General features: G+C 43.7%; 2 protein-coding genes across 20 annotated transcripts in view; both read left to right on the top strand.

Annotated features, from left to right (window-relative positions):
* ITCH (itchy E3 ubiquitin protein ligase) overlaps positions 1-626 on the top strand; it is a 153,485-nt gene extending 152,859 nt beyond the window's left edge. For all 13 annotated transcript variants that reach the window (XM_055265899.2, XM_055265898.2, XM_055265895.2 and 10 more), the window contains one exon: positions 294-626. In XM_055265899.2, coding sequence (XP_055121874.1) covers positions 294-393 — 100 coding nt within the window. In that variant the 3' untranslated portion in view covers positions 394-626. The remainder of the gene's footprint in view (positions 1-293) is intronic.
* Positions 517-21,216, top strand: part of DYNLRB1 (dynein light chain roadblock-type 1) — a 33,371-nt gene continuing 12,671 nt past the window's right edge. For 3 of the 7 annotated variants that reach the window (XM_055265942.2, XM_055265941.2, XM_055265940.2), the window contains exons 1-2: positions 517-9,059; positions 18,884-18,959. In XM_055265942.2, the coding sequence (XP_055121917.1) occupies positions 9,057-9,059; positions 18,884-18,959 (79 nt within the window). In that variant the 5' untranslated portion in view covers positions 517-9,056. Of the gene's footprint in view, positions 9,475-18,883; positions 18,960-21,216 lie in introns of all 7 variants that reach the window. The other 4 variants (XM_063633837.1, XM_063633839.1, XM_063633838.1 and 1 more) reach the window with 4 other exon arrangements.

The following is a 21,216-nucleotide window of genomic DNA, read 5'->3' as shown; positions in this document are numbered from 1 at the left end:
TGTGCTTATTGGTCCTTTGTATGTCTTTGGAAAAATCTCTATCCTTTGTTCATTTTTAAATATTGTTGAGTTTTAAGTTTTTTTTATATATTTTGGATACCAGTCCTTTATCAGATATATGATTTACAAATATTTTTTCCCATTTTTGGGTTATTTCACTTTCTTGTTGGTATCCTTTGAAGCACAGTAGTATATTTTTGTGCTTCAATAATAGTGTATAAAGTAGTATACTACACTACTCATTTGATTCTTTGCATATTTCCTTTTCTCAAACTAACAATTCTTGCTTTTAGTTTTAATCGCCTGGACCTGCCACCATACAAGAGCTATGAGCAACTGAAGGAGAAGCTGTTGTTTGCCATAGAAGAAACAGAAGGATTTGGACAAGAGTAACTTCTGAGAACTTGCACCATGAATGGGCAAGAACTTATTTGCAATGTTTGTCCTTCTCTGCCTGTTGCACATCTTGTAAAACTGGACTATGGCTCTTTAGAGAGTTATCTGAGTGTAAGTAAATTAATGTTCTCATTTAGGTTTATCTCCCAGTGATTTCTACTCAGCGTTTCCAGAAATCAGGTCTGCAAATGACTAGTCAGAACCTTGCTTAACATGAGATTCTAACACAACGATGAAATTTGCCTTGTCTTATTCCACTAGTTTGTTCCTTTAACAACAATTTTGTATATGTGTCAAAAGTCTCACTTGGGAGTAGTTTTTTTTTTTCTTTTAGAGATTCTGCAGATATGCAGGGAAGTCCTTTGGTAACTGCAATACACAAGATCTTCCTATTAGGCCTCTTGGTAAGAAGCATTTGTTAAAAGTGCAAGCTTAGCCCTGCTTCTGGGGATGTGAGCAAAATTTTGGCTTGTGTTCTCCCTCTCATTTTAGTCTGACTTGACTGTTGTTTTTCCTTTCTGGAGCATGAATCCATACATCATTCCTGGAAGTGATGCAAGACGCTTGCATCTCTACGAAGTAGTTTTGTCAATTTGAATTCAGGGAAAAAGTTAGTTACAGCCTGCAAATGACTTCATTTGGAAGTTTGATTGTTTTAGTTGCCTGGCAAATACTACACTTTACAAACAATGTTAACACTGTGATTCCTTCATTGTTTTAAGAAGTTAACCTAGCGTCGGGCATGGTGGCTTGTACCTGTAATCCTAGCACTCTGGGAGGCCGAGGCAGGAGGATCCCTTTAACCCAGGAGTTCAAGACCAGCCTGGGCAACATAGGGAGACCCTGTCTTTTTCGGGGGGTGGGGGGGGGGGCGGATAAATAAATAAAAGGAAAAAAAACTTAGCCTAGAATTAGAATTAATTTAATTTAATTCATCTAAAGATGTCACTGGTGATTTTTATATGTTCCTCTATATAATTGATGCTTTATAATTTTATCATAATCCAACAACTTCAGTTATATTTAATTATTGTTAAGGAGTTTAAGACTAGAAAGACTAGAGTGCTTTCTAGTCCAAGTAGAGGTCAGTGAAACAGCTTTTGACATCAGATTTTCATTTGAGAGGGAGAGCTGTGGTACTGGCTAAAAACAAAGGAAGATAACATCCAGTAACCACAGGAATATATTCTCTGTGAATTAAAAGTCTTCAGAGTTATCATTTCTCTGACATACGTTGGAGTAGTCATTTCCATTCTTTACATTGTCATGAACTGGATTGATAACCCTCATCTGCAATATTCTTTTCACCCCTAAAATTTTTAACAGGGTTTCCTTTTTTTCTCACGACTGTTTAAGTTTAGATTGCTCCATTATTAACTGATTAATGCACTTCGAAGTTCTCTGGAATTAATTATTTTAACTTGGCCTAGCTTCGACTGTCAAGATGACTGTTATAAATCTGACTTCATTGGCAGTGGAATGAAGCCTGAGCCAGCTGAGTCCCTATCATAGCTGAACCCTGAGGACAGCCTCATAGCTCATGTATCAGGGACTTTTGCCACATTTCAGAGGCATAGCATGAACAAGTAATATTAAGCCAAGAATAAGCAGCAGAACCCTGTTCCATATGGAAAAAAGAAAAACAATTTTTTGTCCCTAATGTTCTTCCTTTTTACATCCTGGAACAACAATAAAAACATTTTTTTAAACTTGTCTATCTGTACTCTAAGACACTGCCATCATAAAGCAGAGACTTACATGAGTGAAAGGGTTGCCTCATCAAGAAACTCAGTGTAAATGGGGAGACTAGGCTCTCCCCAGCCCTATGGTTTTTTTATTTTATGTACCCCAGGAAATACTGCGTGGTTTCTAAAAGCCCTGGTCATTAAAAGTAGGGACTCTGCCTTTTTGTTGGTAGGGGGAAAAAACGCTATTGCTTTGTCTTACAGAGCGAATGTCTGCCAACTACCCGTTCATTATATAAGTCTGAACTTGGTAATATATGGCTAATGAAGATTAAGCCCTCTATAAAGACTTCCTATTGAGGTGAATTCTCATACTGAAATGTAGTTACCTACAATATTTACTAGAGATTTATGAAATTAAATTAAGAGATAATGTAAGAAAATAGATTTTTTTTGGTTCTATATAATGCTTCATGATTCATTTAGGGACCTAGAAATATTGTGTGAAAATATATAAATATCACCCAAAAGGCTTTCTGCCCTATATTTTTAAAATACAGAATAGTTATATTTGAAGTAGCCCTGGCCCTAGTTCTATAGGGCTTGGCTATTTAATATTTTTATGGAAGAAGTGTTTAGTTCTGGAAAAGGTAAATGCTTGTATATATTTTTGCAGCCTGGGATCTCCCTACTCCATTTTTTCCTTTAATTTAAGTGGCCACATGTATATGTCTTCCCTGCTGTGTTAGGAAAATGGGGGCTGGATATCCCAAGAATCAGAGGTTATATAAAAATACTGCAAATAGACCGCAGACATAAATATCTACCAAATGCTATCTTAAATTTTGGTCCAAACTGAACATATGGAAATAGATTTATTGTAAGTATTTACTTAGAGCTTTTTCTTAAATCTGAACTAAATTGCTTTTAGAAGTCTTTTTCTTTGTAAGCATTGTAAATGCTAATAAATCCTGTTAATTTTTTTTTTTTTTTTTTTTTTTTTTTTTTACTGCATGTTACATTGAAATAAAAACAAAGTAAAATGAGCAATTGCCTTATTCTTCTGCTCTTTTGCAGGGGGTGGGGGTTGGGGAAAACAGCATTCCACAGCCTGGTCAGGAGGGAGGGACCTCACTTGTTTCATCAAATGGAGTGGTTTAAAACTGATCAACCAGCTCATAATAATGAATTCCTGTTCTGTCTTTTATTATCTTATGTCAGAGTGCAGCAAAATCTCATTTCATAAGACTTACAATAACTATTTAAAATTCAGGTATTGTACTCAGGAGGCTGAGGTGGGAGGATCCCAGGAGTTCAAATCCAGCCTGGGCAACATAGCGAGACCCTGTCTCTTAAAAAAAAAAAAAGACACATTCAGGTACTGATTTTTCATCAAGAGATTGACATACCAGTGATCAGAAATTTTAGTGAAACTTGACTCAACTATACCCAAAGTTCTCATCCTAAAAGAACTATTTCAGTCAAGCCCACTCTACCACTTTTTACTTATCTGGTTTAATAATCCGAAATGTTATCAGGGTTGACTCACGGAATTAAATTTTTCCTCTATTTTTATATCCTTCCCTGTTGTGGCTGTAACTTACCTTTCTAAACTCCTTTAGAGTTAACAACTTCTATTTAGTATTGTTGATATCTCCAGTCCCCCTGCTTTTTTTTTCTTTTAGTTCTTTACTTTGTATAATTTGCTTTCATTAACTAAAAACAGGGAATTGGCAGCACTGGGTTGTATATTACTGTATTAAGAGTACCTTTGTTTTCTTGATCTGTTACTTTTAATACTCAGGTAATGCTACAAATATTACAGGGAGTCAAATGCTTTTATAAAGTTCCTTCAGTAGTTGCCTCACTTGCGTTTTCCTACAAGATGTAAGACTGTTTATAATTAAACTTTTTTGGTCCTTCATTTGCATGCTTTTCTGTCAGTCTTGGGTAAGGAGGGGTCTCTTTCCTCTCTCTCCGGCCCCACCTTCTGAGAAGACTTATATGTGACCAGGTCACATAGATTTCTGCTTCTCTGCTTTTTTAAGTGGCAAGTTACAGCCCATCTGGATTGTAGTATCATTCCCAGACCAAATCGAGGGTTGGGCTGCTTATTCTCGCAGCCCAATAATGAGGTGCAGATGAACGAGAAAGGAGGGAGTTTATTTCTGTAACCAGGTATGGGGAGAAAGCCTGGAAATGATCCCAAGACCAACTCAAAACTACAAAGTTTTCCAGAGCTTATTTACATTATAAGCTATATGTCTACATGTGAGTGTACATTCATCTAAAGACATAAGTGATTCACTTTTTTAAATCTGTAAATAAGATCTGAGTCCCGAAGACGTTCCTCTGGAGCCTCAGTAAATTTACTTAATCTAAATGGGTCCAGGTGCTGGGGTGATTACCCTTATCTTGTTTCCTGCTAAATCATGGAGGTTTGGGGACTTCCTTCAGACCCCCCAGTAAACTTGTTTGTGGAGGCCTTCAGACCCCCAATAAAACTTGTTTAATCCTAAATGGGTCCTGTTAAGAATTCCTTTGTTATCTTGTCATGCTTCAAGGCCCAGAAAAGTCCTGGGCAAAACCTTTGGTGGGGTTTTGTTACATTCCAGCCTTTGTATAAGGGCCCTGACTCTTTCAGCTTTTAATATTTAACTTAACCACTCAGTTAGTGCTGAAACAGTTGTTATGGAGGCCTGTGTTATTGAGATCTGGCCCGCCACAGTACGGGTAGAAAAAACTAGAAAGAGCTGCTGCAGATGAGACTGGATTTGGTGCCCATGTTGAAGATGAAGATATCTGCAGGGTCCATCAACCAACATAAAGGCCTCCATATGAATTGCTTTTCTGAGACAACTAAAAGACCGGGACCACAGGCATGAGTGCTGAGTAGAGAATCACCAACTAGCTAGCTGTCAAGACTGTTACCAAGACTGTTCTCAACAAGCTGACTTGGTTACCAGCTTCAGTAGACCTTTTTCTTATTAGGAAACTCAGGTGATTATGCTCTCGTTTAAAACAGAACCAGTGGAGAGAGACTAAGGGAAGAGGAATTTTTTAATACGGCTGATCTAACATGGACTAGAGGACAAAAACTGCAGGCCCCTCGCAGGTCCTGAGTAGTTAGTAGACCCTATCCTGTTTATTCTGTCCGATGGAAGCTGCTAGAATGCTCTAGTTTCACTGTGGCTTAGAATAAGGGGAAAAATATGCCCCTCTAAGTAAGGGTCAATGGTCAGTAATTGTTCTTACTGGCCATTGGCTCTCATCCAAAACCCTACGAAGCATCAAACTGGGACTCCGCTGTGACTGACTGGCTGTTCTCTGGACTTTTTAAGTGTCTGTCTCATGTTATGTAACTCCAGTACGAGAGCTGCTGTCTCTCTCAGCCCATTTCAGTTGTCAATTCTTCCATGTTCATAGGACTCCTTTGTGATCAGGATATCTGGAGTGAGGAGCCAGGGGAATCTTCCTGGTTGGCAAGGAAAAGAGGGCCTTAAACATAAATCCCAGGACACTGTTGATCCCTTATGCACAGGGGTCTGTTAATAAGCAAAGAGTGGCTATGGACAAGACGATTTCCTCAAAGCACCCCACAGGGAAGGACCTTGAGAATTTGTAGTCATACTTGAAAGATCACTAAAAACAGCCCTCCTGTTATTTTTCTTCTAATTCAGACCTGTTCTTCTATTTGTCTTCCATATCATAGCAACCAGTACCACACCCATATTCACTTAATACCAAAACTGTCAACATTTATCACTATGGCAGGATATGGTAGATATGCTATGTGCAGTGTCAGTCTTCCTGTTATTGGGAATGATTATCTCTGTTTTACAAGAAAATAGAGGCTCAAAATGATTGAATCATGTCCACAACTATTAAGTAGAAAGAGTACAGGTTGGAATCCAGGATGGTTTGACTCTGAAGCATGCATACTTTACCATTTTTGTTGTACTGCTACTTACCACAATGCTGGGAGTCTAATGTGACCAATTTTGCCATTCCATTTAATTAGTCTCCAAATCCTATCTATCCCCAAAACTTTTTATTTATTTATTTATTTTGAGATGGAGTCTCGCTCTGTCGCCCAGGCTGGAGTGCAGTGGCACGATCTCGGCTCACTGCAACCTCTGCCTCCTGGGTTCAAGTAATTCTGCCTCAGCCTCCCTAGTAGCTGGTATTACAGGCGCCTACCACCAATGCCCGGCTAATTTTTGTATTTTTAGTAGAGACGGGGTTTCACCATGTTGGCCAGGCTGGTCTCGAACTCCTGACCTCAGGTGATCTGCCCGCCTTGGCCTCCCAAGTGTTTGGCTTACAGGCATGAGCCACCACGCCTGGCCCCAAAACTTTTTAAAATCCCTTCTCTCAGAGCTGACAACATTGCCACAGCCTACATGCTTCCTCCCTAATCTGGCTGACCATAACAGCATCCTGTCTTCATTTTTCCATCCTCCTTGCTCCAGTATATCTTCTGTGCTACCTCAGGATTATCTGTGGAAGACCTGTCTCATGCCTGCTCTACCTAAAATTTTACAGTGGTTTCTCCATTACCGCAGAATAAAACTTTTTCTTTCTTTCTTTTGAGATGGAGTCTCGTTCTGTCGCCCAGGCTGGAGTGCAGTGGCGTGATCTCGGCTCACTGCAACCTCCGCCTCCTGGGTTCACGCGGTTCTCCTGCCTCAGCCTCCCGAGTAGCTGGGATTACAGGCGCACACCACCACGCCCGGCTAATTTTTTGTGTATTTTTAGTAGAGACGGGGTTTCACTATGTTGGCCAGACTGGTCTCGAACTCCTGACCTCATGATCCACCCGCCTTGGCCTCCCAAAGTGCTGAGATTACAGGTGTGAGCCACCGCGCCGGGCCAAAACTCTTAAAAGTTTGTAAGCCTGCCACTCCAGGACATTCTTGGTCCTATTCCAGCTCCTCCTTCATTCTTATTTTGGTTCCTGTCACGTGAACTATTGGCCATTCTCTTTTTTGCCTCTGGGATTGTAATCTTTTAAAATCCTTTCACTCCTCTCAGTCTGGTTCTCCATGGGCAAGACAGTGGTGATTCTTGCAGTGCTTATCTTCCAGGATGTTTTAGGGTCCAGTCTCTGCAGCACTTCTTCCCCTTGCTAAATGTTTTCCTAATGTTTCCAGCATTCAATAGAAATTCCTTTGGACCCAGTCCTTTTAAAAATTTATTTTGAAATAATTTTACATTTACAGAGCTGTTGCAAAAATGGTTGAGTTCCTGCACAGTCTTCACCCAGCTTTCTCCAATATTATGATCCCACATAACCATGCTAGAATTACCAAAACTAATAAATTAACACTGGTAAAACTAAAACTACAGTCCTTACTCAGAATTCACCAATTTTCCCACCAATGTTATTTTTCTTTCTCCTTACTCCTCTAATCTGTAACAGTTCCGCATTCATTCCTTGCTTTCATGACTTTGAGATTTTGGGGGGAGTACAGGTATCTTGTAGAACATCTCTCACATTGGATTTAGTGAAGTTTTCTCATGGTTTAAGGCTGGGAGTTTTTGTGGAAAATGACTCGGAGGTGATGTGCCCTTAACGCATTTTTATCGGGGCACGCGGCATCAATATCTCCCCTTTCCAGTAATATTAACTTTGATCTGGTTAAGGTGGTGTCTGCTAGGTTTCTTCGCAGTAAAGTCAATCCTCTTAACATGCAGACACCCCTGGAAGGAGAACCAAATCCTTCCTCACTGAAGAGCAGCTACTGTGGAATGAAACTTTGGAGTTAGATCATCGTTGAATCCAGCAAGCTACAGTGCCTGGGAGAAACAGCATTTATAAAGTATCCAGGTTACTGATACTTCCCTGAAGCTACCGGAGACAACGTATGTGCGTGTTCAGCACAGTAATGTGGCACAGGGTTCACTAAGCGGCAGCATGTTTTAACAGAAGTTATTTCCTACTAGAGGACCCAGAAACGTTTGCGGCCTGCGGGAACAGGACAACATAGGGCTCTGGGAAGAAGAGTCCCCCTTTTAGAGGTGAGAACAAGATAGAACACACAAATGTGAAGTGGCTTCTGCTAGGTAACGCGAGGCGGGGCTGAGCTCGGATTCTAAAGACACCCAGGCCAGCCCTAACCAATTCATCTCCGAGCTTGCACGGCATCTTACCCGGAGACTCCAGAGGTACCTGACTCCAGCCCCACCCCAGGCCTGCCCGATCCCGAAGCGCATTTTGGCCCTGGGCCTCTCTCTGCCTCAGTCTGGGCGCAAAGGGGGTCTCAGCAACCGTCCCACTTGCCTTCATACCCTCCCACCACGCTCCACCCAGGGACTCCAGAACCAGCTTAGACCTCCATTGAGAGCTGAAAGCCTCTTCCGATACCGAGAACCAGCACTGAAAGCCTCTTCAGATACCGAGAACCAGCATGGTTTTTGTTTTCTTTTGTTTTAGGGTCTCTTGCTCTGTCGTCCAGGCTGGAGTCAGTGGCGCAATCTCGGCTCACTGCAGCCTCGAACTTCTGGTCAGGCGATCCCCCCACCTCAACCTCTGGAGTAGCTGGAACTACAGGAGCGCGCCACCACGCCCGACTAGTTTTGTTTATTTAGTAGAGAAGGGGGTCTCTCCATATTGCCCAGGCTGGTCTCGAACTCTTGGGCTCAAGCAATCCTTCCGACTCGGCCTCCCAAAGTGCTGGAATTACAGGCGTAAGCCACCGCGTCCAGCCAGAACCAGCATCTTTTCTGCACGGCTGGAGTTGGTAATTTTCCACAGCTTAGCGCACTGCTCCTTAGCTTTTCGCTTTGCCACAGTGGAAAGCAGATTTTCCAAGAATCCTGGCGGAGCCAAGATCGGCTCGCCCGCCCCCGCCTCACGCTGGCTCCTGATAGGCAGCTAGAGCTGTCCGTTTTGACAGAAACCTGTGCGCAGGCGCAGAAAAGCACAAGACTGGGCTAAGTGTTCGCTACGCGGGGCTACCGGATCGGTCGGAAATGGTGAGCGTGCGCCGGGGGCTTGTGGCTGGCGGCCGCCCACCACCCCACGCCAGGCCTTCAGTCCTCCGAGGATGAAGGGATCTCAGAGCTCCGGACAGGGAATCGGTGGTGGCTGGGCGTGGCCGGGCCCGGGCCTCAGCCGACTTGAGGGTGGAACCCTGCAGCGGAGGCCTCTAGAGCTTGACCGAGGCGGGGCCGCCGGATCCCGCTGCCCCTTGACCGGAAGCAGGAGCCCGGCCTCGGCCAGGAAGAGATGATGGGCGAGGGGTGGGCAGCGGCCCTGCAGCCTAGCGTTTTGGGGCCTTGGTGCGCGATGGCAACCTTGCTAACGTTTCCCGGGAGCTCAGTTTGTGGCAGGCTCTGCCAAGCACTTTATGTATCTTGTATTTCCTCTGCCTCGTCCCAGCTCTGTGAGGTAGATACAATCTTTAGTCCCATTTTGTTATACATATCTGTTATTCAGCGCCCCGAGAAGCCAAGTGCTTTGCCCCAGGAAATGGTGGAGATGGATTTGAACCCTAGAAGCTTGACGGCCGCCACTCTGTCGGCGTGGTTCTTTCTAGCCGCTGGGACTGGGTGCCAGAGTCGGGAACGGGCGGGGTCTGCTCTTGGGGATCCCAAAGCCTTCTTTCTACCTTGCTTGCTGCAGTTGTGGGCTCTCTACGCCATTAGAGGTTTTGTGTTTGTAATCCTCACAGCTTGTGCAAAATTTGAAAAAAAAAGTTTAAAATTTTAAGCCATGTGAATATATTACTTTTTCAAAAATCTTACTTAGAAATCTAGAGCTTATAAGAAAAAATTGAAAAAAGAAACCGTGTCATCACCTAGAGGCAACCACTTACAGTAGTCATATGACTTCTAGTCTTTTTTGCTTGTTTTTGGTTTATACAGTTTAGCCCCTATTGAATGTACAGTTGTGGGTTCTGTGTTTTTCATTATTACACCACAATATCTCCACATCATTACAAACGTGTAATAATGCTTCAAATATGTATAACTTCATTTTTCACATCACTTCTTAAGCTGTAAAAAAGTTGATATATAATAGTTGTACACATTTATGTTGTAGATATACATGTAATATTTTGATACATGCATACGATGTGTAATGATCAAATCAGGCTATATTTATTATAGAATATTCATCACCTTAAACATTCATTATTTCTTTTTTTTTCTTTTTTTGAAATGGAGTGTCTCTCTATCGCTCAGGCTGGAGTGCAGTGGCACCATCTTAGCTCACTGCCACCTCCGCCTCCCAGGTTCAAGTGATTCTCCCGCCTCAGCCTCCCGAGTAGCTGGGACTACAGGCGCCCACCACCACGCCCAGCTAATTTTTTGTATTTTTAGTAGAGACGGGTTTCACCGTGTTAGCCAGGATGGTCTCGCTCTCCTGACCTCGTGATCCGCCCGCTTCAGCCACCCAAAGTGCTGGGATTACAGGCGTGATCCACCACGCCCGGCCCACATTTTTTTATCCATTTACCTATTGATGGACGCTAATTCCATAACTTAGCTATTGTGAATAGTGCTGCAATATGAACATGAGGATGTAGGAATGCCTTTGATATATTAATTTCCTTTCCTTTCAATAAATACCCAGTAGTGGTATTGCTGATTTATGGTAGGTTTTTTTCGTTTTTGTTTTTGTTTTGTTTTGTTTTGTTTTGTTTTTTCGATGCCTTTGTCGAAAATCAGTTGGCTGTAAATAAGTGGATTTATTTCTGGGTCCTCTATTCTATTCCACTGGTCTGTGTGTCTGTGTTTTATACCGATACCATGCTCTTGTGGTTACTATACCTTTCTGGTATATTTTGAAATCAGGTAGTGTGATACCTCAAGCTTTGTTCTTTTTGTCCAGGCTTCCTTTGGCTTTTCTGAGTCTTTTGTGGTTCCATACGAATTTTAGGATTGTTTACAGGTAATACTTGCACACGGTAAAAAAAAAAAAAAAAATGATGTAAAAGGATCTAAGTGAAAAATAAAATTCCCACTCTCCTAACCCCCAGTCTCAGTCTCTCCTCCTTTAGAAACAACCATTGTTAGTTTTTTGTTTTTTTTTTTTTCTTGCAGCCTTGACCCTCCTGGGCTCAAGTGATCCTCCTGCCTTAATTCCCCAAGTAGCTGGGACTACTGGTGCACACCACCACACCCTGCTTATTTTTTTGTATTTTTTTTGTAGCGATGGGGTTTTTGCCATGTTGCCCAGGCTGGTCTTGAACTCCTGGGCTCAAGTGATTCACCCATGTTGGCCTCCCAAAGTGTTAGGATTACAGGTGTGAGCCACCACACCCAGCTGTTAGTTTCTTATACATCTATACAAGCACTTATATGGCCCCCCTTTTTCTTTAACTTAAACTGTAGCCTACTAGTATTATGCTACTCCATGGTTATACTCATAAAAGCAATACAAATTTAGATGCACAGTTTAACTTTTTTTTTTTTCTTTTGAAACAGAGTCTTGCCCTTTCGCCCAGGCTGGAGTGCAGTGGTGTGATCTGAGCTCATGCAACCTCCGCCTCCCGGGTTCAAGGGACTCTCCTGCCTCAGCCTCCAGAGTAGCTGGGACTACAGGCGCATGCCACCATGCCTGGCTAATTTTTCTATTTTTAGTAGAGACAGGGTTTTTTTTCTATTTTTAGTAGAGACAGGGTTTCACCATGTTGACCAGGCTAGTCTAAAACTCATGACCTCAGGTGATCCGCCCACCTCAGCCTCCAAAAGTGCTGGGATTACAGGCATAAACCACCATGTATGTTAACAATTTGAAGCAGTACCAGAGGATATAATACAGAAAGTTTATGTAGTCCCCATCTTACTACCCCGTGGTAACTTCTGTTGGCAGTTGGGTGTGTTTCCTTCCAGATTTGTTTGGTGCATAAGCACATTTATGTATAAGCTGTTTTAGATGAAACTGGAATATATATATATTTATATATGTTAAGTTTACTTTAAGGCTGAAGTGGAGAGATCGCCTGAGCCCAGGAGGTCAAGGCTACAGTGAGCCGTGATTGCACCACTGCACTCCACCCTGGGTGAGAAAAAAATAAGAGAAAACAGAAGTTGACTTTAAGATATATGTGTATATATCTTATTCTTGTTCTGTTCACTTAACTTGTTCTGTTCACTTAAAAATATCACACATTTTTCTGTGTTATTATATGCAGGTCCACTTCATTCTTTTTAAGGTCTGTATAGTATCCTAGTCCCATATGTACATTTAGGTGGTGTATAGTTTTTTTATTCCAGACACTGCTGCAGTAACTGTTCGTGTCTTTTTTGCACTCATGCTAGTGGTTATGTAGGATAGATTTCTACAAGTGGCACTTTTGGCATGCATATTTTACATTTTAGGTGGAAACTGACCTTTAGAATGATGATATAAAAATCATCTATAATTGGCCGGACACAATGGCTGACGCCTATAATCCCAGCACTTTGGGAGGCCAAGGTGGGCAGATCACTTGAGGTCAGGAGTTGGAGACCAGCCTGGGCAACATGGTGAAACTCTGTCTCTACTAAAAATACGAAAAGTAGCCGGAAGCCATGCATCTGTAATTCCAGCTGCTCAGGAGGCTGAGGCACTAGAATCACTTGAACCCGGGAGGTGGGGGTTGCAGTGATCCCAGACCAGGTCAATGCACTCCAGCCTGGGCAACAGAGCAAGACTCTGTCTCAAAATAAAGAAATAAAATTAAAATTAAAAAAAATCACATATAATTCTCCTCGTCCAGTTTCACTCTACCACATAACTGTTTTCATTTTTGTATGTTCTCCTTCCTCTTTTGTTCACATATGCATATCAAGATATGCATCCTGGGTTTTGGGGGGATTTTTTTCCTTTTTTTGTTGTTTTAATATCCAAAAACATTTAACCTTGTTGTCATATCATCTTTGTGATTAACTACTTAGTGACTACATAATACTCAGTGAAATAATTGTACCATAATTGGCCAAATATCTTACCTGTGTACATTTGGGTTGCTCCCATTTCTTTTTGGTTCGTTTGTTTTAGAGATGGAGTCTCACTCTGTTGCCCAGACTGGAGTTCGGTGGCTCAATCTCAGCTCACTGCACCCTCTGCCTCCCAGGTTCAAGTGATTTTCCTGCCTCAGCCTCCTGAGTAGCTGGGATTAACAGGTGTGCACCATCATGCCCAGCTAATTTTTGTATTTTTTAGTAGAAACAGGGTTTTGCCATGTTGGCCAGGCTGGTCTCAAACTCCTGACCTCAGGTGATCCGCCTGCCTCAGGATTACAAAGTGCCAGGATTACAGGCATGAGCCACCATACCCGGCTGCTTCCATTTCTTAATTAGTAGAAATAGTGCTGTGATGATGCTTCTGTGAATGTCTGGTTTTGTTTCATTTTAACTTATTAGATTATTTCCTCCAGATAAAATTCTTAGGAAAATAATTTCTGAGGTGGAGGGACCAATGCTTTTATGGTTCTTGCAATGTATTGTCCTGTAGCTTTGTCAAGATTGTATTGCCCTTGCACCTGCCAATTTTGTGATAAGAATGCCAGCATTTAAAAATAAACCTCAGCATTACTATAATTTTTCATTTCTTTCTTTTTTTTGAAATGGAATCTCACTCTGTTGCCCAGGCTGGATTTCAGTGGCACAGTCTCAGCTCACTACAACCTCTGCCTCCCAGATTCAAGCAATTCTCCTGCCTCAGCCTCCTGAGTAGCTGGGATTACAGGCCCGTGCCACCGTGATGGCTAATTTTTGTATTTTTAGTAGAGACAGGGTTTCACCATGTTGGCCAGTCTGGTCTCAAACTCCTAACCTCAAGTGATTCACCCACCTCAGTTTCCCAAAGTTCTGGGATTACAGGTGTGAGCACCACGCCCAGCTGAATTTTTCATTTGTTTGTGAGGAATGATGACCATAGTTTGATGAGATTGTAATTTCTCATAGGCATATTTTCTACTAGTATCCTTTTGCGCACTACCTACTAGAGACTTGGCTATTGTTCTTAGTCATTTTGTGTTTTTTTTATTTATTTTGTCTGTTATATTTGATGCAAATACTTTTCTATCCTGTTAGATTAATTATTCTTATACAGAAGTTAAGTTTTATGTTTAGTGGTCAAATTGGTCATAGTTCTTTGTCAATCATTTGCTTCCAGTGGTCATCCCTCCTATGCTGAGCCAGTGGATCCTCCTGGATCTTTATTGCTGCTTGTTTTTCCATGTGTCAGGAATGTGCACCTGGGAACTAGAGAATTGGGGAGCCTTGTCTCTGTCACCCCATTGCCCGGAGTGCATTTCTTTCTCATCATTTGGTTCTTGGCTTAAAGATGACATACTTATGGCCGAGAATGATGGCTCATGCCTGTAGTCCCAGCACTTTGGGAGGCCAAGGCAGTAGATCACTTGAGCCCAGGAGTTCAAGACCAGCCTGGGCAACATGGCGAAACCCCATCTCTACAAAAAATTAGCTGGGTTTGGCGGTACACATCAGTAGTCCTATGTGTTTGGGAGGCTGAAGTGGAAGGATCACTTGAGCCTGGGAGGTCAAGGCTGCAGTGAGCCATGATCGCACCACGGCACGCCTGGGTGACAGAGTGAGACCCTATCTCAAAAAAAAAGATTACATCTCCTCAGGTGTTCCTGACTACATTAGCCAGAGTAGCATTCCTTGCCCCGCAGCCTAGTCCCTGTATCCTGCAAGAATCTTGTTCACTTGTTTAAATCTCTTTCACCAGAATGTGAGCTCCCTGAGGGCAGGGACCTCCTCAGTTGTGGTCACCAGTATATTCAGCTGTTCTGTTGACCTGCAATGTGTTCTTGGGCAAAACCCTTCTCCTTTCCAAACCTGTTTCCCCATCACTAACATGGAGATCGTACTAACCCGTGAATGAGAGTTTCAGAAGAAAGCATGTGTCTGAAAGCAATGTATGACCCATAGTAGATGCTGAGTAGGGAAATTATACCTGTGTGTCCTCCCATTCCTGATAGATGTGTGAGATGTGTGTTTACTTTTATTTCTTTTTTCTTTCTTTCTTTTTTTTTTTTTTTTTTTTTTTTTTTTTTTTTTTTTTTTTTGGATGAGTCTTACACTGTTGTCCAGGCTGGAGTGCAGTGGCGCCATCATGGCTCACTGCAGCCTCGACCTCCTGGGCTCAAGCAATCCTTTCACCTCAACCTCCCAAGTAGCTGGGACTACAGGCACACGACACCACGCGTGGTTAATTTTTTTTATCTTTTGTAGAGATGAAGCTTCACCATGTTGCCCAGGCTGGTCTCAAACTCCTGGGCTCAAGTGGTCTACCTGCTTTGGTCCCCAAAAGTTCTGGGATTACAGGCATGAGCCACTGCGCCCAGCCCGTGTTTACGTTTAAACAGCCAGATCTTAGTGTCTGGTTCTCGCTGAATTTCAGATCACCTAAACCTTGGCTCTTTTTCACACTGTGGACTGTGAGGCCATGTCCCCCTCCTGTACTTAAAAAGGTTGATTTCGTGAAACATAGTTGCAGAAATGCTTTTTATTTGTTCCTTCAGTATTTATTTGAGCCCATCCTATGCGAGGTACTGGGGCTATAAAGTCTGGTCTGGTTTCCTGATGACAGGGTGCCTTGCGTCTGGAGGAGATGAACGTGACCTAAACAGTTGCACTGCATTGTGGTTCAGTGCTGTGAAGGCTGGGGGCCTCGGTGCCCAGCAGTGGGGCTGATGTCAGAGAAGCCTCCTGCGGGAGGCTCTGGAGCTGAGTCCAGAGGGTTGGGAGGTAGTTACATCAAGCAGTTAGTGAAGGAGGGAAGCTTGTTTCCTTCAGACCGAGAGCAGCATCTGGCAGGGCAGGGGTAGGAGGCTTCCGCAGGCTGTGTTCGCCCCCTGCTGTCCCTTCTCCCCACAGCAGCCAGAGCCGTCCTTTGGAAGCATCAGGTCTTGTCACTCTTTACCTCAAAACTTGACAGTGGCTCCATGAATCACACCCAGTAAAAACCAAGGTCATCACTTGATTTGCCAGGCCGTCTGTGGTCTGGTCCCGGATCCCAGCTGCTGTCCCTCCCCTGCTGCCTGCCCTTCAGCCATACTGGCCCCTTTGCTTTTCCCCCTGAACATACTGGACGCTTGCCCACCCCAGGGCTTTTGTGCTTGCTCTTGGTGCTGTCTGGGACACTCCCCAGAAACCAGCATGGCTAACTCCCTCATTTCCTGCAGATGTCTACTCACTATCGCCTTGGCGAGCCTTCTCTGATGATGTATTTCACATTCCCATCACCCCTGCATTCCAGGTCCTGTTTCCCTGCTGTAGCTGACAATTTATGTTTTACTTCTTTTTTCTTATTTAATGTCCCTTCCCACAAATGTCAGTTTCATGACATGGGATTTTTGTTATATTTTGTTCACTGCATCATCCCCAGGCCTAGAACAATGTCTGGCACATGGAAGGTTTCCATGTAGTTACTAAATGAATAGCAGTCTTAGGAAATTTCATCTTTTTCATTTCAGCCCCATTCTCCAATCTCTGGGGGCTATTTTGGATTTAGATTCTGACATCTCAGTTTTCGCTTTCTTTCCCCTTTCTTTCTGGGTTGATTGCAGATTGAGCTATCTTAAATTGTCATCCAAGTTACTCTTACATCTTATTCTGACAACATTGAGTGTATCAGAGCCCTGTGGCCCCTGTATCATAGACTTCTTTTGGATGCATAGATGAGGGGTTAAAATGTTTTTAAATAGAAACAATACAGTAGAATGAAAAGGGGTGTTTTGAAAAAAAGAAAATAAAACCTTTCTATAATTCCTTGCCCTTAATGTGGCTCTTTTTTCATAATCTCCTCTAGCCTTTTGTTTTCATGTGATTGCAGTCACCAAAGCACTTTGTTTTTGCATTTTGCTGTTTTCACTTAACATTATAGCACACACCTTTTGTGATGGTATAACATGGTCTAATCACCATGGTTAATATGTGTATTATATTCCTATTAGTGGATATTCCATAATCTACTTGGCCTTTTCCCTAATTGTTGGGCATTTTTAGTTCTTTCTGCATTTTGCTATTGCAAATGTCACTGTACTTTGGTCCATGATGAATTTCCAGGAGGGTGAGCAGGGTAGACTGAGTACTGTCCAGTGACTACTGTCCAGTAGTGACCACTATTGTGCCCCCTCCCCTTCAGAATAGCTGCTGGCATAGAGTAGGAGCTCAATGAGTGTTGACTGACATTCGATCTCATACACACATGAGCCACTGCATTGTACTCTCATGTCCACAGAGTCCTGTCATTGTACCCAGGCTCCAGATCTTAGAGGCATCAGTCCGTTTCCCACTTTTTTTTTGAGATGGAGTCTCTCTCTGTCGCCCAGGCTGGAGTAGAGTGGCGCGATCTCGGCTCATTGCAAGCTCCGCCCCCTGGGTTCACACCATTCTTCTGCCTCAGCCTCCCCAGTAGCTGGGACTACAGGCACCCGCCACTACACCCGGCTAATTTTTTTGTATTTTCAGTAGAGATGGAGTTTCACCGTGTTAGCCAGGATGGTTTCAATCTCCTGACCTCATGATCCACCCATCTCAGCCTCCCAAAGTGCTGGGATTACAGGTGTGAGCCACCACACCGGCCCCATTTGCCACTTTATAGGAGGAACTTGTTTACCCTTCCCTCCAGTGTTTGAGAGTATTCTGTCACAGGGGAGTGGGTGGCAGTGACTGGATTGTCAGCCTTGTGCCTTCCAGAAAAACAAGAATTCATTGTGCTGTCTCCACCCAGTGTTGAGGATCCCCCCCCGCCCCATTTCTTTTGGTGAATGGAGCCTCTGTTTCTAACAACTCTCAGCCTTTGAGGGGCTTCTGGCTGGATTCTAGACCAGTCTGGAAGGGGCAGCCTGAGAACAGGTATACCTCAGGGCTAGTTTCCATCCACAGGAAGAGTTAGGCCTAGTTCAGTTAAGCAGTGTTTATCACACTTCTACTCCACAGACCTTTGTAGAGTCTCTAAGAAATGGACATAGTACCTAATGCGTGTCTCAGAGAGGCACAGCCAGGGATTTGGGGAGTTACACGTAGGCAGACTCCATCAACTGGGGGATCAGTAAAGGCTTTGCGGAGGAAATGATGTCTTAGATGGTCAAGAGGAGTTTATTGGATTTCAGCAGAGAAGAGGCCTTGTGGGATAAAAAGATGTAGAGATAGGGAGGTGTGTCACGGAGCTGGAGAGTGGAGGGAAAGGTAGGACAGGAGTGACAGGAGGCCTGGCATGGCAGAATGAGGACCCGAACTGCGACTGCCCCTCCACTTACAGATGCCATATGCAAGAGTAGCCCACCAGAGCAGTTTCTGGGTAATCAAGATTAATGAGCCCCTTCCCAAGGCACACTTCTTATAGCTGAGTGCTGTGCATCACACTATCTCAGATGCCTGCTGAAGTCTCACTGAGTCTATCCTCATGTGCTGTTTGGGCCACAAATGACAAAGTGTTGTCTTCCTGTTAGACACTACTCTCTGGGTTTTCTTAAATCATCAGAGTCCCATCCCCCAGCTATGCCAAATATGTGAGTCATGGACATGTATATACATGGGAATGGTGTTTATATTCTGCTCCCCAACAGCTGAGGACGGTGGGATAATAGTGCCTGGTGGGCAGAGCGCCAGGAGCAGCCCTGTCCTGCATGGGGGTGTGAGCGGATGCTCTGGGCACTGGTGGTGGCCGGAGGAGCAAGTCAGATCAGCCTGGGGAGCTTTGAGGGGGTGCCAGTTGCCTGAGTGTTACTTGTTTGTTGTTGGAAGACAAATGTATGATTCATCTGCCTGGGGTATGAGGAAGTTAGTCCTGCCTATCGGCCTCTCCTAACCTTGGTCTTGTTTTCTGGCAGGCAGAGGTAGAGGAGACACTGAAGCGACTGCAGAGCCAGAAGGGAGTGCAGGGAATCATCGTCGTGAACACAGAAGGTACACCCTCCCTCCCGCCATGATACGCACCCATGCAGGCCCAGAAGCAGCCATAACACAGCATAGCACTTGCTGTTCACTAAGCCCTTCATGAACCTAATCTAATTTTAGGCCTTTTTAATTTTTAACACCTCCAGTGTTCTTTTTTTTTTTTTTTTTTTTTTTTTTTTTCATTAAGGCTAGTCAGGTGAAGCAGTGGGAGTGGAGAAGGGACAAAAATCGGTAACTGGTTGTGAGCAATTAGTTGTAAACAGCACTGCATTCAGACCAGCCACCTCCAGTGTCCTCACAAAGGGAAAATCCGCTCAGTCCCACCGCCCTGACAGATCACACTTCAGTCTTCCATGCTTACTCAGCCTCGTCCAGCACAGTTCCAGAGGACCATAATCATAGTTGTTACCCTTGGGCATTTGTTTACACATGAGCTTTTTAAAATATTGCTTCATGGTTTACATAAACAAATTTTTTAAGTGCCACAACAATGTTCATTAGCCCAATTTTGTTGTTTCTACTTTTTAGTAAATCCATTAAGTGGATATTACGTACCCATTTGTGTTGATTCTGCTTTATTGGCTGGATAGTTCTCTAGTTAACTTCTCTGTGCCTGCAGCTCCCCTCCACCCCGACAACCCTTTCTGAGTGGGTATCTGTATAGGTAGAAGGGTACAGATACTAATTTTCCCAGACTGCACTGGACAGGAAGGGAGCTAACATTTATCACATACCCGCTCTGTGCCAGGATTCTGGCTGGTGCTCCACATACTCTTTCTTATATTCTTTAAGCAGCCCTGTCGTCTGCATTTTGCAATGGAGAAACAGTCTAGAAATGTTATTGATCTGCCTACCATCACACAGTCGAGATTTAAATCCAAGCCCGTCTGAGTGCACTTGGGAGCTTTCTCCCGCGCCAGGCTGTAAAGAACCAGAATGGCCCCCAGGCCCTCAGGCTCCAGGCAGCAGTAAGGACAGGGACTCTGGAATCCAGCAGTTGTGAGTTTGAATTCTGCCTCATCTCCTGATTAGCTTGGTGACCTTGGCCAAGTCACTTAAGCCTGTAAATGGGGATAATACTTATATCTACCTTATAAGTTGAAGAGTAACTAAGAATGAACAGCGTAAAGCATTTAATACAGTACTGTCACCGTCTGTTTTGAGCTGTGAGGCATTTGTTCATGCAAACTCTGATCTACCTGATGGGGTTCCCCTGTTGGGTTGGGAGCATCCACGTGCTTCATGCCTCTAGGCCACAGTGTTTCCCACATGCATTCATTCTTTGAAATCACCCGGGGGTCCTGTTAAACATAGCTTTCCAGGCCTCTGTACCAAAAAGTCTAATTTATTAGAGCCAAAGCAAGACCTGAGGAATCCGTGTGTTTACCAAGCACCCCAGGAGATGCTTATGATCAGACGAGTTTAGAAAATTCTGCTTTAGGAGATAGATTCTAATCAGAAGAGGCTACAGTGAGAGCCACAGGCCTGAGATTCACAGCGGTTCTGTCTCCGTCTGAAGGCCTTCCCTTGGAGAGACTGCCTCAGATCATGTTTTCAGGGCTGTGTTCCTTAATTAAACCCAGGGGTCCTGTGCTACCATGGGAGTAGAGGTAGAGGCTGGGGTTCCTGTCTTCCACTTCAGTCAGAGCACACACACTAAGAACCGTCAGTTCATGTTTCTACATTGGTTTTAATTTGGGAAGGGGTTTGGCCAATTTAAAAACTACCATACTGGAGTTTACAAAAATAACATAAACCAGTTTATGTGAGACTGGGAGGAGAGGAGTCCACTGAGACACTGCTGCTGATAGAGCAGCGTGACCAGGACCGTGCCTGACTCGCCTCTGTTCCCGTGTCATTCACCACAGGCCGCAGAGTCAGGTCAGTGAGTATTAAATGAACCAACCACAGTGGGTGTTGCCATCAGCCCCTTTGATTTGGTAATTCCTGAGGACTGTGTTCAGAGGAAATAATCCCAAAGGAAAAAACCTGAAATTTTTGCAAGCATGTTAGATGCCATAATCAGTAGATTAATAATTGTTATAATGGCTGGGCATGGTGCCTGGTTGCTCACAACTGTTCTTAGCACTTTGGGAGGCCATGGCAGGACGATTGCTTGAGTCCAGGGGTTCAAGATCAGCCTGGGCAATGTAGTGAGACCCCAACTCCACAAAAAGAAAGAAAAATTAGGCAGGTGTGGTGGCGCACGCCTGTAGTCTTAGCTACTCAGGATGCTGAGACAGGAGGATTCCTTGAGCCTGGGAGT

The sequence above is a fragment of the Symphalangus syndactylus genome, chromosome 24 (genome assembly GCF_028878055.3).
Source record: "Symphalangus syndactylus isolate Jambi chromosome 24, NHGRI_mSymSyn1-v2.1_pri, whole genome shotgun sequence".
In the NCBI taxonomy this organism is placed as follows: Eukaryota; Metazoa; Chordata; class Mammalia; order Primates; family Hylobatidae; genus Symphalangus; species Symphalangus syndactylus.
This window is presented reverse-complemented; position numbering and strand designations above follow the sequence as displayed.